This window comes from Halichoerus grypus, chromosome 11 (genome assembly GCF_964656455.1).
Source record: "Halichoerus grypus chromosome 11, mHalGry1.hap1.1, whole genome shotgun sequence".
Taxonomy (NCBI): domain Eukaryota; kingdom Metazoa; phylum Chordata; class Mammalia; order Carnivora; family Phocidae; genus Halichoerus; species Halichoerus grypus.
Genome location: NC_135722.1, coordinates 92301892 through 92319597, shown reverse-complemented (window position 1 = coordinate 92319597; position 17706 = coordinate 92301892). Strand labels below are relative to the sequence as shown.

Below are 17706 nucleotides of genomic sequence, written 5' to 3'. Positions count from 1 at the left end.
TTGTTGTTGGTGTATAGAAATGTAACAGATTTCTGTGCATTGATTTTATATCCTGCCACTTGACTGAATTCCTGTATGAGTTCTAGCAGTTTTGGGGTGGAGTCTTTTGGGTTTTCCACATAGCGTATCATATCATCTGCAAGGAGTGAGAGTTTGACTTCTTCTTTGCCAATTCGGATGCCTTTGATTTCTTTTTGTTGTCTGATTGCTGTGGCTAGGACTTCTAGGACTATGTTGAATAGCAGTGGTGATAGTGGACATCCCTGCCGTGTTCCTGACGTTAGGGGGAAAGCTCTCAGTTTTTCCCTATTGAGAATGATATTCGCTGTAGGTTTTTCATAAATGGCTTTTATGATATTGAGGTATGTACCCTCTATCCCTGCACTCTGAAGAGTTTTGATCAAGAAAGGATGCTGTACTATGAATGAATAAAGAAGATGTGGTATATATATACAGTGGAATATTATGCAGCCATCAAAAGGAATGAGATCTTGCCATTTGCAACAACGTGGATGGAACTGGAGGGTATTATGCTGAGCGAAATAAGTCAGTCAGAGAAAGACATGTATCATATGACCTCACTGATATGAGGAATTCCTAATATCAGGAAACATACTGAGGGTTGCTGGAGTGGGGGGTGGGGTGGGAGGGATGGGATGACTGGGTGATAGACACTGGGGAGGGTATGTGCTCTGGTAAGCACTGTGAATTGTGCAAGACTGTTGAATCTCTGAAACAAATAATACAATATATGTTAAGAAAAAAAAAAAGAAGATAGCAGGAGGGGAAGAATGAAGGGGGGGGAATCGGAGGGGGACACGAACCATGAGAGACGATGGACTCTGAAAAACAAACTGAGGGTTCTAGAGGGGAGAGGGGTGGGAGGATGGGTTAGCCTGGTGATGGGTATTAAAGAGGGCACGTTCTGCGTGGAGCACTGGGTGTTATGCACAAACAATGCATCATGGAACACTACATCTAAACTAATGATGTAATGTATGGTGATTAACATAACAATAAAAAATTAGACTAAAAGATACTAAAAAAAAAAGAAAGGATGCTGTACTTTGTCAAATGCTTTTTCTGCATCTGTTGAGAGGATCATATGGTTCTTGTTTTTTCTTTTATTAATGTGTTGTATCCCATTGAGTGATTTGCGGATGTTGAACCAACCTTGCAGCCCAGGGATAAATTCCACTTGGTCGTAGTGAATAATCCTTTTAATGTACTGTTGGATCCTATTGGCTAGTATTTTGGTGAGAATTTTTGCATCCATGTTCATCAAGGATATTGGTCTGTAATTCTCCTTCTTGATGTGGTCTTTTTCTGGTTTTGGGATCAAGGTAATGGTGGCCTTATAAAATGAGTTTGGAAGTTTTCCTTCCATTTCTGGTTTTTGGAACAGCTTCAGAAGAATAGGTATTAATTCTTCTTTCAATGTTTGGTAGAATTCCCCTGGGAAGCCATCTGGCCCTGGGCTTTTGTTTGTTGGGAGATTTTTGATGACTGCTTCAATTTCCTTAGTGGTTATAGGTCTGTTCAGGTTTTCTATTTCTTCCTGGTTCAGTTTTGGTAGTTGATACATCTCTAGGAATGCATCCATTTCTTCCAGATTATCTAATTTGCTGGCATATAGTTGCTCATAATATGTTCTTATCATTGTTTGTATTTCTTTGGTGTTGGTTGTGATCTCTCCTCTTTCATTCATGATTTTGTTGATTTGGGTCCTGTCTCTTTTCTTTTTGTTAAGTCTGGCCAGGGGTTTATTAATCTTGTTAATTCTTTCAAAGAACCAGCTCCTAGTTTTGTTGATCTGTTCTGTTCTTTTGGTTTTCTTTTGAAATTTTTTAAAATTAAAATTCAAGCTATATTGGTCTAGAATTCTTTAATATATGTCAAGTTTTCAGGCCCATTAATAGGACTGGATAAAACTTTAAGCAGCATTATCATTTTCTTATTGCTAAATTTTTAAGTGTAGCACCCCTAGAGTTAGTGTACCACTCAGGTGGCCTACATTGTCACAGAGAAAACAGACGAAGGACTAAACAAGTGTCTTGGTAGGATCTGCTTCACTCTTCACTCTTGCGATAGCCTATTTCTGAAGTCAGATCTGTCTTTCTCAGGTATGCTAAGGGGTCAGTAGCTCCCTAATTTCTCATCCTCTCTTTTTTCCTTCCCCAAAGTCTTTGGAGATAATCATCTTGTGCAGCTGATTTCCCTCCAGAATGCAGATGGTTCCTGGTATCTGGATGAAAATCTGGCTGGGATCCTAGGTAAAAGTTTGGAAGACTTACTGGCTGCAGTCCCTGTCAAGGTAAGATTCAGAGAAGAAAAAAGGAGGATGCATGTTTTTGAGGGGTTGGGGTCAGGAATGAGATTTGGGTGAATCATTATTTATTTGAGAAAGGAGAATAGAAGAGGCCATAAACTAAATTAATTTCTTTTTTTTTTTTTTAAAGATTTTATTTATTTATTTGAGAGAGAGAATGAGACAGAGAGAGATTGAGCATGAGATGGGGGAGGGTCAGAGGGAGAAGCAGACTCCCTGCCGAGCAGGGAGCCCGATGCGGGACTCGATCCCGGGACTCCAGGATCATGACCTGAGCCGAAGGCAGTTGCTTAACCAACTGAGCCACCCAGGCGCCCAAACTAAATTAATTTCTAATAAACAGAGGTTGAAGGTTTTTCTTTGTATGTTAGAACAGAAAGAACAAGGAACTAATAACCTAGTTGGTGGGAGTTGATGGATGACAAAGGGAAAGGAAGCATCCTCTCTCACTTTATATTCCCTGCCCATCATCTAATATTTTTTGAGCAATTACTCTATGCCAGACACTGTGCTAAGCATTTAACATCTACTTATTTATTCATCACCATAATTAAGTAAGGTGAATCCTATTCATATTGTTGTTTATAGAGAACTATAATAATATGTCTGAGGTTAGCCAGGCAATCTGTGGCAGAGCTGGATTAAATTCTAGAGCTGTCTTCAGGACCCGCATTGCTTCTCTTCAAAACAAAGGATGTGGTCCACAAATTATCCAAATTTCACTGAAGTCAGGATAGGGGAAGTATTAATAGGGCTGACCTAGTTATTTCAAATGTGTTTGAGTACGCTGACGAAGACAGATTACATTCCACAATCTCAAGGTAACTGACCAAATCTTCTAATTGAGAAATTGTTAAATAAGGACAAAATGCCAAAAGCCTGACAGATGGGTGCCATTCTGAATTTTCAAAACGTCAAAGGTGGTTAAATAAACCTCAGAGACCCTGTAACTGCATCATCCACTACAGTATCCACTAGTCATGTGGCTCTTGAGCACTTGAAATATGGCTAAAGCAAATGAGGAGCCAAATTCTTAAGTGAATTAAAATGTGCTATAATTGTGAAACACATGCTGATTTCACTTATGTGAAAACTTAATGTAAAAAAAAAGGAATGTAAATATTCTCAATAATTATTTTTATATTGATTACATGTTAAAATGATATTTTGAATATATTAGGTTAAATACAACATATTAGTAAAATAATTGTAACTGTTTATTTTTATATTTTTACATGTGGCTACTAGGACATTTAAGATTGTATGTGTGTTTAGCATTATATATCTGTTGAAAAATACTATTCTAGAACAAATAATTAAAAGGATAATTTATCAAAAAGTGGAAGAAGATACAAGAATCATGACATTCTAACTTGGTTTCATTGGGAAACCCATGACAAGTCAGACTAACATTTCCTTCTTTGATAATGGTAACTGGGCCAATAAATCCAGGGAGTCAGGAATCCTGGTGTACCTGAATTTCAGTAAGGAATTTGAATTTTTTAAATGATGAGTGTATGGAATGAGAACAAACTCATTTAAAATTCATTGCACTGAAACTTAAAACAGATTTTTAGAGCCACTGGGCTCTGAATTCTCTGGAGGTTTATATTTTCAATGAAGATTCAGATCCCATGCTTTCCTATTTGTAAATTTGCCAAAACTGGGAGATGGGGTATTGAGAAAATCGAGATCCCAAAAGACCTTGAACAATGAAAGACTTGCAATATTTTGTGAAAAAAATATACGACTTAATAGGAATCAAAATACTGTTTTTGGTTCTAAATCCTCAACTATATAAGTAGAGATTAGAAGCAAAATGACTTAAGAACTGTTGCACATGGAGATTTGAGGTGACCGCCAACTTCAGGGGGACCAGTAGATGTGATTTATGATCAGTGGAAGGCAACAGGTTGTCAGAAAATCTGTGCATGTTACATATTTTGGGCTGTGGTCATAGAAATTCATTAGTACACTGACCTCCAGATATGACTATTTAAGGAGATATATATATATTTTTTAACATATAATGTATTATTTGTTTCAGAGGTACAGATCTGTGATTCAACAGTCTTGCACAATTCACAGCGCTCACCATAGCACATAGCCTCCCCAATGTCTATCACCCAGCCGTCCCATCCCTCCGACCCCCCACCACTCCAGCAACCCTCAGTTTGTTTCCTGAGATTAAGAATTCCTCATTATCAGTGAGGTCATATGATACATGTCTTTCTCTGATTGACTTATTTTGCTCAGCCTAACACTCTTTAAGGAGATACATTTTAAAAACCACTCTGATGTTTGTTTCTAGACTAGATCAAGCATGGAGATTCTTACTGGTTTGACATGAGCAGTCCTCTTAAAGAAAAATTAAAGGAATTGGAAATTTTTAAAAAGATTTATTTATTTATTTATTTGGGAGAGAGAGAGAGAGAGCGCACACGTGCTTGTGTGCCCTAGCTCAAGCTGGGGGGTAGGGCAGAGGGAGAGGGAGAAGCAGACTCCTTGCTGAGCAGGGAGCCCGATGTGGGGTTCGATCCCAGAACTCTAAGATCATGACCTGAGCCAGAGGCAGATGCTTAATCTACTGAGCCACCCAGGTGCCCCAGGAATTGAGAATTCTTTTTTTAAGATTTTATTTATTTATTTGACAGAGAGAGACAGCAAGAGAGGGAACACAAGCAGGGGGAGTGGGAGAAGGAGAAGCAGGCTTCCCGGCTGAGCAGGGAGCCCGATGCGGGGCTCGATCCCAGGACCCTGGGATCATGACCTGAGCCGAAGGCAGATGCTTAACCAACTGAGCCACCAGGTGCCCCAGGAATTGAGAATTTTGATTGAAACAGGACTCCTCAGAGAAGACTTGATAGCTGTTTCCAAAGTTTAAAGGTCATGATATAAAAGAGCAATTTCTCTTGATCTGTTGACTCTAAAAACTAAAGTTGGGACCATGGGTGAAAACTCACAGGAGACCGTTTTCCGTTCTGTGGCAGAGACTCTCTCTTAAGTGATGTGAGCAAGATGACTCGAATCAGAATATTGGGGCTCCAGTCCCAACTATGTCATTTGTCAGAAAGGCTAACTTTGGGCAAATCATTTCACTTTTGTGTGAATCAGTTTTCTCTCTTAAAAATGTCATTATTGATAATTCCTCTTTTTTTGTTTGGCAAAGATTCAAATGAAAATACATTATAAAATACAAAGCAATTATCCACGTGTTTCTCTTCTCATAGCTTAGTCATCCTTGTTGGGGATGTTGTAGGAGTTTTAAGCACTGTCCTGATGGTTATGCTGGATTTAAAACTTAAGACTTTTCTACCTTAAGACTCAGGGGATTCCAAAGATACAAATGTAGGGATCCGAAGGGGTACGTGCACCCTGATGTTTATAGCGGCAATGTCCACAATAGCCAAACTGTGGAAAGAGCCAAGATGTCCATCGACAGATGAATGGATAAAGAAGATGTGGTATATATATACAATGGAATATTATGCAGCCATCAAAAGGAATGAGATCTTGCCATTTGCAACGACGTGGATGGAAGTGGAAGGTGTTATGCTGAGCGAAATAAGTCAATCAGAGAAAGACATGTATCATATGACCTCACTGATATAAGGAATTCTTAATCTCAGGAAACAAACTGAGGGTTGTTGGAGTGGGGGGTGGGGTGGGAGGGATGGGGTGGCTAAGTGATAGACATTGGGGAGGGTATGTGCTATGGTGAGCACTGTGAATTGTGCAAGACTGTTGAATCTCAGATCTGTACCTCTGAAACAAATAATGTAATATATGTTAAGAAAAAAAAAAGAAGAAGATAGCAGGAGGGGAAGAATGAAGGGGGGGGAATCAGAGGGGGAGACGAACCATGAGAGATGATGGACTCTGAAAAACAAACTGAGGGTTCTAGAGGGGAGGGGGTAGGGGGATGGGTTAGCCTGGTGATGGGTATTAAAGAGGGCATGTTCTGCATGGAGCATGGGGTGTTATGCACAAACAATGAATCATGGAGCACTACATCAAAAACTAATGATGTAATGTATGGTGATTAACATAACAATAAAAAATTAAAAAAAAAAAAGACTCAGGGGATTATTGCCCTGACGTTCAGGGCCTGGCATTATACAAGTAGTAGAGGAGGTACAGAGAGAACAGGTCATCACATTTAATAGCAGGTTGGGGCAAAGTGAATGAGGAGGGAGCGGAGCTGTTTGCATCCCCTTGAGGGGCTTCCAGCTCCAACTTGGAGGCTTCAGGGGAGTCTTTGTCTGTTGTACAGGATGCAAATTCCTCAAGCTGGGCCACAGTCCTGGCAGTGGTCTGGCTGCATTCCAATGCTAAGCAAATGAAGGGTGAGTGGGAACTTCTGGAAAAGAAGGCCAGAACCTGGATTCACATCCATGCAGGTAGGAGTTCAATGCTAAGACCCCCTCTCCTTCCTTCCTTAGGAAGCTAGTCATCTTCCCTGGCACGGAGCCTCCAGGCCTGCTTGAAGGTGACTGGCGAGGAGTTCTCATAGTCCCCTCCCCTGACCGTCCTGGTTCAGACCTTTTCTGGTCTCCCAGATAATCCTCTCCTTGGTAGGATGAGGGTGCGATCTTAAATTGGGGGAGAGGAGAGGTGAGTAAAGAGGGAAAGGGACATGGATGGGGACTGTGAATTGTGAGAAGGACATGAAGTGGCATTTGTTCTCCTCACTGTCTCAGCACTATGCTGAGTATAGGGTTGGACAGGAGCTCTCACTCCTGGGGGGTTTATTATCTCACTGCTGTTGAGTACTTCTGGGACCAGAGAAGGTGAAAGGGACTCTGGGCAGTAAGAAGACCGAAGTCAGAGGTGTTGAAGAAAGACAGGAGCCAGGAATCAGGGTAGCTGATCAGGCAGGTGTATGGAGAATCTTGGGGGAAGGGTATTTATTCTCACCGTGGTTGTTCAGCCCTAATTCTTGTTTTCTCCTCATAACAGCCTCCATCATGCAAGAGCTTGTGAAAGCTGCTATTGTTTTCACCAAGTCATCCGTGGACCCCTCCATCTTTGCCCTCTGAGGACACTGTCCAGAAAAACAAGTGTCTCTCCCACGCTACTGCTCTTTGCTTTATGCTCTCCTGCTGTGGTATTATTTTTGTATTTTACCTTGATCCTATCAGTTTCTTGCCATCAGAATGAAGGATGCGCACATCCCACCTTGCCTCTCTGTTCCAGGTTCCCTTTGGGTGGAAGGTGGATGATCCACCTTCCCCAGCATACCCTCAGCCCGGCGTCAGTGGTCCCAGAACCTGTTCCCTTTCTTGGAGGGATTTCAAGTGTTCTTAGGCAGTAATGTTCCTCCCAGGTTTTCCAGAGTGACCATATGAAAAACAGGTGGCGTGCACGCCACACTCAAGGGTACAGCACTGATGTTAGGGACGCCTGAATAAGAGGATGTTGTGCATTATATTTATCTATTCCCTTTGATCTTATATACTTATCAGGACCAGACAGGTGACCTATCCAATTTTCTATTCTAAGATGGGATGGAGAATTGGAGGGGAGGTTGAAAGCCAATACTGGGATCAGTATAACCTCAAGATCACGAAGAGAGAGACTCCAGGGGTCCACTGTGAGAGATGGCACTGCTGGGGGCCTTCTTGGTTGATTCTGTTTGGATTTTGCTAGCCAATACGGCATGCCTTCCCTCTCACTGCCTAAGGGACTGGATTGAATCATCATTGTTTGAGACAGATGTTTCTCCTGAATCATTTAACATCTCAGTGAGCAGGTGATAATGAAATCTTCAGTCCTGGCCTGAACCCATGAGGCCTCTAAGCGGGCTCTGATCTGCAATAAAGATAAGGGGACAGGACACGGTGTGGGTTTAAAAAAAGTGGGTTTAAAGGCAGCTTTGCCTGAGACCTGAGCCTGGATCACTCAGCCCATGAGGAAGAAAGGAATTCCCCATGATTGTTTCTGAGCTTTGTCCTACATACTCTATCCTAGTGGAAATGACCTGTTTGATGTCCCCCCAAATACTATTGTATTAATATTAAAATGATTATATCTATACTGCATTTTCTTGTATCTGATCTTTTGTACATTTTAAACCTGCATTGGTTTTATTATCCCTTATATTCCCTCCCAGCTTTGCTGATGCCTACACTGTTCACGCCATGTCCTGCCCTGTATTTTCTGTTGTAGGCTGATTTCCTAGCTTACATGAGGCAAGTACAGGACACTGATCAGAAAACCACTATTAGAATCCTGACAGTACACTTAAATAGTTACATGATAATGGACAAATGATTTAACCCCCCGGGAGCTTAGTGTCCCTATCTGTAAAAGTGGGATTACACTAGAACTCCGTTATCACTTTCATCTTGAATACTTAAGAATTCTGAGCGGGACCTCAGTATCTGTTCACTCCGGTAGAGAATGGCCTAGACCTGAGTTCTGTTGAACATTACGGAAATTCGCCTGACTTGTATAGTGGAGACTGATTTCCCAGGACTTTCGTCCGAGTCTGTTTATAGCTGAGTGTGACCTGTGGAATAGGGCTGTGACATCACCTGGAAGCTTGCTAGAAATGCAGTCTTAGGCAACCCCAAGAACTAGTGTATCAAACAAAGTCTGCCTTTTAACAAGGTCTCCAGGTAATTCACATGCACATTAAAGTTTGAGGGCTCAGTCTTTAGGCTTGTATCCATGGCTGCCCTCTGGATAGGTCCTATCCATGCTATGACAAGAGACAGTTTCTTAAAGACCATGCACGTTGTAGAACTATCCTGCGCTCACAGAGAGATGGCCCTTTACATTGATTATACGGATCATTTTTTAAAAAGATTTTATCTATTTATTTGACAGAGAGATAGAGCCAGAGAGCACAAGCAGAGGGAATGGCGGAGGGAGAGGGAGAAGTAGGCTCCCCACGGAGCAGGGACCCGGACTCAGGGTCCGATCCCAGGGATCTGGGATCATGACCCGAGCCGAAGGCAGACGCCCAACTATCCAAGCCACCCAGGCACCCTGTATGGATCATTCTTTATTACATTTATTGTTCCTTCCCTTTTTCTTACCCTTCAGCTTGCAGACTAAGCTAGGGCTTGGGGACTTCTACAGCAAAAAACAAAACAAAAAATAACAGCAACAAAAGCAACCTTCCATTTGTCTTCTTTAAAATGCAGAATGAACTATGGTTTTAAAGTAGCATGATTTTGTATTTCCATTCGGGCTCACGCGATAAAATGTTGTGCCAACTGTAAACTCACATTTAAACAAGCTTCGGTCTTCATCATCAACAAGTATGTTTCGGCACATTTATTGAAGCCTACTTTCAAGGCTGGTGCCTCATGTTTTCGGAAAATAGAAAGCACCATCTGTACTTTCAGGAACTGATGCTCCAGGCAAGGAGCCCAGGAGGGAAGTTGAGCTCAGCTTCCATTGGTCGTCCACACCCTGCAGCTATTTCCTGGCCGCAGAGACTTGGCCAGGAGGCAGATGGCAGATAACACTGCCTCCCGATTTTCCCATCACACTAAGCCCAGTACCTCCAGGGCAGGGGACCCTGCTGCACACAGGCTTACTAATGAAGCCTAGAGCTGATCTTCCCCAGTTCCAGCATGGTCACCCTGGGGATCATTTAGCATGTGCTGTTTTTCTCCCAGCTCAACCGTCGCTTCCTTAAAAACAGGCCATGTGTTTCTAGTATCTGATTGACCAGAAGAAAACCAAGAAAAACCTCATGCAATGAGCTAACTCCATGCATTGATTCTCCTTTTGGCTTCATTGGTTTTCGCCTCATGTATTGTGATGTTCTCTTGTTAGGTGTAAATACATTTAGGATTATTAGATCTTCTTGGAGAATTCACCCTTTTATCATTATGTAATACCTAGAGCTCTGATGGTTTTCCTTCTGAAATCTGCTTTGTCTGAAATGAGTGTAGTCACTCCAGCTTTCTTTTGATTAGCATTAGCATGGTATATGTTTCTCTATCCCTTTACGTTTAACCTACATACGTCTTTATATTCAAAGTAGGCTTCCTGTAGACAGCATATACTTTGGTCTTGTTTTTTTTTTTTTAATCCGCTCTGACAATCTCTTTTAGTTGATGTACTTATTCATATTTAAAGCAATTATTAACGTAATTGGATTTATATCTACCATGTTTAACTGTTTACTATTTGTTGCATTTGCTTTTTTCCTCCATCTTATTTTGCCTTCTCTGGTTTGAATTAAGCATTTTTGGGATTTCCTTTTATCTCCGCTCTTAACCTATCAATTATATTTCTTAATTTGTTTAATTGCTGCCCTAGCATTTGCAATATACATTTGAAACTAGCCTGAAGTCCATCTTCAGATAGCACTAAGCGACTTTATGTGTAGTGCAGGCACCTTATATAACAGAGTTTTCCTAATTCTCCCTCCCACCTACCCATTGTGGCATTGCTGACATTCATTTCTCTTACCCATGTATTATGATTTCCCAATGCTCTGTTATTATTACTGCTTTAAAATTTATCTTTTAAATCAATTAAGAACGAGAAAAGATTTATTTCACTTTATTTACTCTCCAACACTCTTTCTTTTTTTATGTTGATCTGAATTTCTGACCTATATCATTTTCCTTCTTCCTGAAGGATTCCTTTTAACATTTCTCGCAGGACAGGTGTTCTGGAAATGGGTTCCTTTTATTTTTGTTTGGGAAAGTTTATAATTCTTCACTTTTGAAGGAAAATTTTGCTGGAAGAATTTTATATCCTATACCTTAAGCATTTTAATAATTTCACTCCACTCTTTTCTTGCTTGTATAGTTTTTGACAAGAAATCTGTTCTCCTTCTTCTTCTTCCTCTTCTTCTTCTCCTCCTCCTTCTTCTTGTTCTTCTTGTTCTATTTCTTCTTCTTTTTCTTCTTCTTCTTCCTTCTCTTTAATGGGTAAGGTGTTTTCACCCACTCTGGCTTCTTTCAAGATTTTCTCTTCATCTTTGGGTTTTCTTTCTTTCTCTCTCTCTCTCTATGTGTGTGTGTATATATATATATTTCCTTTTGTATGGATGCTCTACTGCATCTTCTAGGATATCTGTTGCTTAATAAAAGTTAACTCTTTCTGAACCTTGACCTACTTGTCTGCTTATGCCATGGAAATTGGATACTCTAGTTTGCTTAGCAGACGGGGCTATATCTTAGACACTGCTGGATTAATGATCTCCCTGCTGGTATCTGTCTGCTTTCTCTGATCCGGGAGCCGTTCCAGTATTCTAGCCTGCTGTGGCTCCCTGACATATCCCATCAGTTTACAGGCTATGATAATGGGAGTGGGGACCAGATAGAAGCATGAGAAATCACTTAAGAATTGGTGATGACTGAGGACACCAAATCATTCAAGAGAATTCCAGGGGTTCAAGTCCTTGATATTTCTATCATTCCCACCTCTCTGCCACCAAAAACGTAGAAAATATGAGTTTTATGCCTACATTTATTACTTTAACTCCTCCATTAGGTGGATTACATCTCTTTCATAGAAACCATTAAGTTGTCAAGAAGTCAATCAAAGAAATTGAGCACTTTCCCACTGAAGAAAGAAAGAAAAAAGGAAAAAAAGAAGAAAGAAAGAAAGAAGAAAGAAAGAAGAAAGAAAGAAAGAAGAAAGAAAGAAAGAAAGAAAGAAAAAAAGAAAGGAAGAAAGAAAGAAAGAAAGAAAGAAAGAAAGAAAGAAAGGAAGGAAGGAAGGAAAGGAAAGGAAAAAATAACAGCCTAACAAATTTATCACCCCTTAACTAGCCATCATCCTGCTCTTTTCCATTTTGGCTCATAGTCCAATTCTTCCCCAGAGTTTTTGCAGTAAGACAGGAAATTTTTGCTTAGCCATTCCCCCCCCAGACCCCTGTGCTGCCAACAAATAATAAAGCACCTGTCACTGGACCAAGAATGCCTGCTATTTATAATCAGAAAGTTCTGCTGAATGATTAGTTGAGAATCCAGTTGCTTCTGGAATATGCCAGTGACTTACTTAAATTCCTGGAGTAGAGGGAAAAGTATTTAAACAAGGCAGGTGGTTTTCTCTGATTAAAACAAGGATGATTTCAATATAAGGCGAATTTCCCTGCAAATATACCATAGTGAGACAGTTCTCTTGTGAAATATCTACTGAACTTTCTGGGACTCATTCCTATGAAACAGAACATGAGCTGAACAAGCTTCTCTCTTTTGCTCTCTCACTCTCTCTCATAGTGGAAGGCCATAATCTTGTCAGATAATACAAATAAAAACAGTTATGACTATGAGGGTATGCATAAGCCTCCTTGAAATCTCTAGAATGAGTCTACTAATAATTCTCTGATGCAAGGACAGCTGCTGTCTGTATAGAGTCATTTTTGGAAGCTGGTGAATGATGTAGTGGAAAGAGGGATAAGCCTGGGAATGCCTGGGCTCTTCTACTGTCTAACTTTAGGAAAGTCACAGTTGCTCTGAGTTCCAACGTCCTCATTCGTAAAATGGGTCTCATAAGGGCCACCTTACAACATTCTTGAGAGAATTAATTAAAAGGACATAAAAGTGCCCCAGAAAACTGAAGCAATCACAGAAGTAAGGTGATATTAGTTATGAATGAGTATTTGTAAGTCAGAATTAGTTATGAACATTTTTCTTTATAACTCAAAAGGAAGGGTCATATTATCCTGAATTTAAGATACAGCTCTACCATTAACCAACTTTATTACCTTGATTAAATTGCTTAAACCCTTTGAGCCCAAATTTCCTACTAGAAATGGGGGGAATAATACTACTTGCATAATAGATTTCTAGTGAGAACTGAGAGAGATAATGCTGGTAGGGCACTCAACACAATTCTGTCATATAGCAAATGCACAAGAAATGTTAGCTATTAAAACTGTGGTCTAAAAATAAAATAATAAAATAAAATAAAACTGTGTTCTATTCACTAAGACATCTTAACAGGCCATTCTCATCTGGTGAGACCCTGTCTGAGTAGCACCTGGACTCCCTCCATGACCTATGTTTCTCCTTTTTTTTAAAAATGTTTTCACAACAGTCTTGGTATTATAATAGTTACTTTTGTAACCACTATGGTCATATTGTAATTTCTTTTGCATAGGGATTGGTAGAATTATCAACATTAAATAGAAGTTCCACTTTTATTTTGTCAGGTCGGTATCATTGAAAAGTTTTTTTTTTTTTTTTAAGATTTTATTTATTTGAGATAGAGAAAGAGTGAGCACACAAACAGGAGGAGGGACAGAAGGAGAGGGAGAAGCAGACTCCCGGCTGAACAGGGAGCCCGATGAGGGACTTAATCCCAGGACGCTGGGATCCTGACCTGAGCCACCCAGGCACCCTTCATCGAAAAGTTTTGCAGTATAAATAAAAGCAAATACTTTCAGAATTAGTAAGAGCATTAATTCAAGTTTCTCATTCAAACTGAGAATATTCTTTTTTTGAAAAAAGATTTTATTTATTTATTTGACACAGAGAGAGAGAGAGAGAGCGCATAAGCACAAGCAGGGGGTAGCGGCAGAGGGAGAGGGAGAAGTAGACTCCCCGCTAAGCAAGGAGCCCGATGCGGGGCTCGATCCCAGGACCCTGAGATCCTGACTTGAGCCAAAGTCAGCCTAATTGACTAAGCCACCCAGGCATCCCCAAATTGAGAATATTCTTAACGGTATACTTACAAGATGATTCTCTCTACACCTTGGATATTTCCAGTAACAAGGAGCTAACCATTTCATAAGCCTGTGTATTTCATCTACATACATTTGTTAATAATGAAACCCTTTCTTTCTACTCTGAAAATAAATCTGTGTGTACCACATCTGCCCATGATTCCTGAGTCATCACATGAAGTGGCACATATCAAGGCCACCAGCCCTGCAAACACTTGAGGACCACATTATACCTCTGCTTCTGTTTGGCTACAAAACTCAAATCTCTGGAATTCATCGTAGCATAATGCTTAAAGGCATTGGCTTGGTAATTAGAGACTCAGTTCAGTGTCTTTCTAGCTGTGTACTCCTCAAGCTATTTCATCTACTTTACAGTTTTTTAAAATTTTTTTAAAAGATTTTATTTATTTATTTGACAGAGAGAGACACAGAGAGAGAGGGAACACAAGCAGGGGGAGAGGGAGAAGGAGAAGCAGGCCTCCCGGTGAGCAGGGAGCCCGATGTGGGGCTTGATCCGAGGACCCCGGGACCATGACCTGAGCCGAAGGCAGACGCCTAACAACTGAGCTACCCAGGCACCCCTACTTTTCAGTTTCTTTTTTAAATTTTTATTTATTTATCTGAAAGAGAGAGGGGAGGGGGGAGGGGCAGAGGGAAAGAATCCCGAGCAGTTTCCGCACTGAATGCGGAGCCTAATGTGGGGCTCGATCTCACCACCCCGAGATCATGACCTGAGTCAAAATCAAGAGTTGGATGCTTAATGGACTGAGCCAGCCCTACCTTTCAGTTTCTTTGTCAAATAATACCACCTACTTTATAAGGTTTCTATTGGAGATTAAATGTAATCATGAATTTAAAATTTATCATAGCACTTAGCTCATGGTAAATGTTTACAATGGATTAACTGAATGTTAGCTAGTCAATAATTTTTGTCAGTCATTTTGAAAAAGTTTATAGCCAGCCCCTTTATCTATCCTGGTCATCTGCTATGGATGTGTCCAGTATAAAAATATTTCTCTTTAGGAGTACTGACCTGAAGGACACAAAATGATAAGAAATGCATAATAAATAATTACTAACTGATAGGTTTCTGCCTTGAATAGTGATGTTTATTAGAGATAACTATATAGTCACATGAATGTATAGATAACTTCAAAAGCAATTGACAGATGATATCATAAGCAAAGGCTTAAAGGTGTATAAGGCAACCAAAAAAAAAAGGGGGGGGGATAGAATTAGAACTCATGCTACCATGTAAGTGAGCTTGAAGGAGCAGATATTTCCTGTTTTAGAAAGTCCCTTTCTGATGCTGTTTTTGCTATTATTTCATAGCTGGATGATAAATAAAGTTGAAAAACTAATTGTTCCCTTAGAGCTATGTCTGTGTCCCAAGTAGGGCTTAAGGGAATCTGAGAAAACTTCCAAGGAAGCAATCCAGGGAGAGTGAGTATGTACAAGTCTTAATTGTACAAACGCTATGAGACTCAGTTCTTTGTAAGTAGGGGAACTGAAGCTCCTTTGGCTGGAGCACTCTGTGCTCTGCTCAGAGACGGTAAAGGTGAGGTCTTGTTACAACACTTTGGACAAAGTGACTGTGTTCTGGGGTGGACTGTGTGAGTGTGTCCAGGCTACTGCTCGTGTCTCACTATTAGCCTCTGCCTCTCATCTGCTCTCTAAAGCAGGTCCACACACACGGGCTTTTCTGGGAACTTGTGGGAACTTCTTTTTCCAGAAATAGACTTTTAAATTGAACAGGATTACAGAATGACATAATATCTGATTGTAGGCAAGGACCACAGACCTCTGAGAACCTTTTTTGATCAAGGAGAGGTGATCCAGAGCCCACAGAAATTTGCATGGTTTGGAGACACTATTCAGGTGTGATTAGAATTAGTAACAAGAAGCAGGTTGTCAGCAGCATTGCTCCCCCAGAATGTGTCTGTTTCTCTTTGCTGTCTTCAATTTTGCCCAGTTGTAGGGTGGTGTACGAGTGACTCATTTTGGCTTGGTCATTCTCTTTGATATGTTTTTCAGTGTTACTTGCCACAGTTTATGATTGGAATCCCCATGTTGAATGTGACTCTATGACCTGAAAGCTCCTATGTTGGGGTTGATTGTAAGGCACTTATTACCTGTGACAAGAGGTATTTATTATTACCTGATGTTTTTTTATACATCTTGCCATTCATAAGAATGCTGGTATTGCTTGTTAAAAACAGAGCCAAAGCGCTCATCAGCAAAAACCTTGATAATTTGATGTTGGTGTTCGGACTTTGGTATCTTGGGTTCCTTCTTGAGGTCTGACTTTCCCACAGCTATGAGGAATCTCTCAGTAGTGACTGAATTTATCTTGCTGGGCATCCCACACACCGAGGATCTGGAGAGCATGCTCTTTGTCCTGTTTTTTGGGCTTCTACATCTTCACTCTTATGGGGAACCTGCTCATCCCCCTGGCGATCATCTCCTCCACTCGGCTCCACTCTCCCATGTACTTCTTCCTGTGCCAACTGTCAGTGTGTGACATACTTTTCCCTTCTGTGAGTTCCGCCAAGATGCTCTTCTACCTCTCAGGGAACAGCCGGGTCATCTCCTACGCAGGCTGCGTGTCCCAGCTCTTCTTCTACCATTTCCTGGGCTGTACGGAGTGCTTCCCGTACACAGCGATGGCCTATGACCGCTTTGTCGCCATCTGTCACCCTCTGCACTACACGGTGACCATGAGCCACAGAGTGTGTGCCATCCTGGCCGTGGGGACCTCCTTTTTTGGTTGCATTCAGGCCACCTTTCTACCCGCTCTCACCTTCCAGTTGCCCTACTATGGCCCCAACGAGGTGGACTATTTCTTCTGTGATATCCCAGTGATGCTGAAGCTGGCTTGTGCTGATACCTCAGCCCTGGTGATGGTGGGGTTCATCAGTGTGGGCCTCATGCCCCTCAGTTGCTTCCTTCTCATCCTCACCTCCTACAGTTGCATTGTGTGCTCCATCCTGCAGATCCAGTCTACTGAAGGCAGACGCCGTGCCTTCTCCACCTGCAGTGCCCACCTCACTGCCGTCTTGCTTTTCTACATGCCAGTGGACCTCATCTACCTCAGGCCAACCCCAAGCCCCTGGCTGGATGCAACCGTCCAGATCCTGAATAACCTGGTCACCCCCATGCTGAAGCCCTTGATCTATAGCCTCAGGAATAAGGAAGTAGAATCATCTCTGAGGAAGGTGCTGCATCACTTGGGCTTCCGACCTGAGCAGTTGTAGGTAGAGAACACTAGCTAAGGCCTCAACGGTACTTTGTAGCTTCTATAACAATTTTATGGGGTTCTCACAAATATTTTTGAGTCGGAAAGCACAGGTATTGTTATGAATATCTCCATTTTACAGTGTGGGGACTAAGATTCCAAGAGCTTAAAGTGACTTGTCAAGGGACACATGAGGAGTGAATGGCAGAATGAAGACTCCAGGGTGGGTGTTCTGACTCTGGGACTTGTGCTCTCTTAAGGATCTCATGCTGCTGATGAAGGAAGGAGGGAGCTCTCCCCAGGAGGCAGAACAACCTGGACCTTCCACTTCCCAGTATTTATGTCCTGCCTCCTCCTACATCCCCTCTTCCTCTTCTTTCCCCCTCACCCTGGCACTTCTTCCTGCAGTGATTGTCTCCCCAAATGCTTGCATCGGTGAAGCTCTACTTTTATTGGTCTAGGAGTCGTTGAAAGAAAATGGGAGGGGTGCGTGCCTGA

General features: G+C 41.4%; 2 protein-coding genes across 10 annotated transcripts in view; both read left to right on the top strand.

Moving 5' to 3' along the window:
- Positions 1–8370, top strand: part of VWA5A (von Willebrand factor A domain containing 5A) — a 33463-nt gene extending 25093 nt beyond the window's left edge. For 7 of the 9 annotated variants that reach the window (XM_078058820.1, XM_078058824.1, XM_078058823.1 and 4 more), the window contains 3 exons: positions 2184–2314; positions 6603–6729; positions 7289–8370. In XM_078058820.1, coding sequence (XP_077914946.1) covers positions 2184–2314; positions 6603–6729; positions 7289–7368 — 338 coding nt within the window. In that variant the 3' untranslated portion in view covers positions 7369–8370. Of the gene's footprint in view, positions 1–2183; positions 2315–6602; positions 6730–6771; positions 6819–7288 lie in introns of those variants that run through there. The other 2 variants (XM_078058827.1, XM_036081741.2) reach the window with 2 other exon arrangements.
- Positions 8371–16290: 7920 nt separating this feature from the next.
- Positions 16291–17227, top strand: LOC118549524 (olfactory receptor 10D1B-like). Its single transcript, XM_078059187.1, is given in 2 exon segments — positions 16291–16374; positions 16376–17227. Coding segments are annotated over 2 exon segments (936 nt in total).
- Positions 17228–17706: the final 479 nt, after the last annotated feature.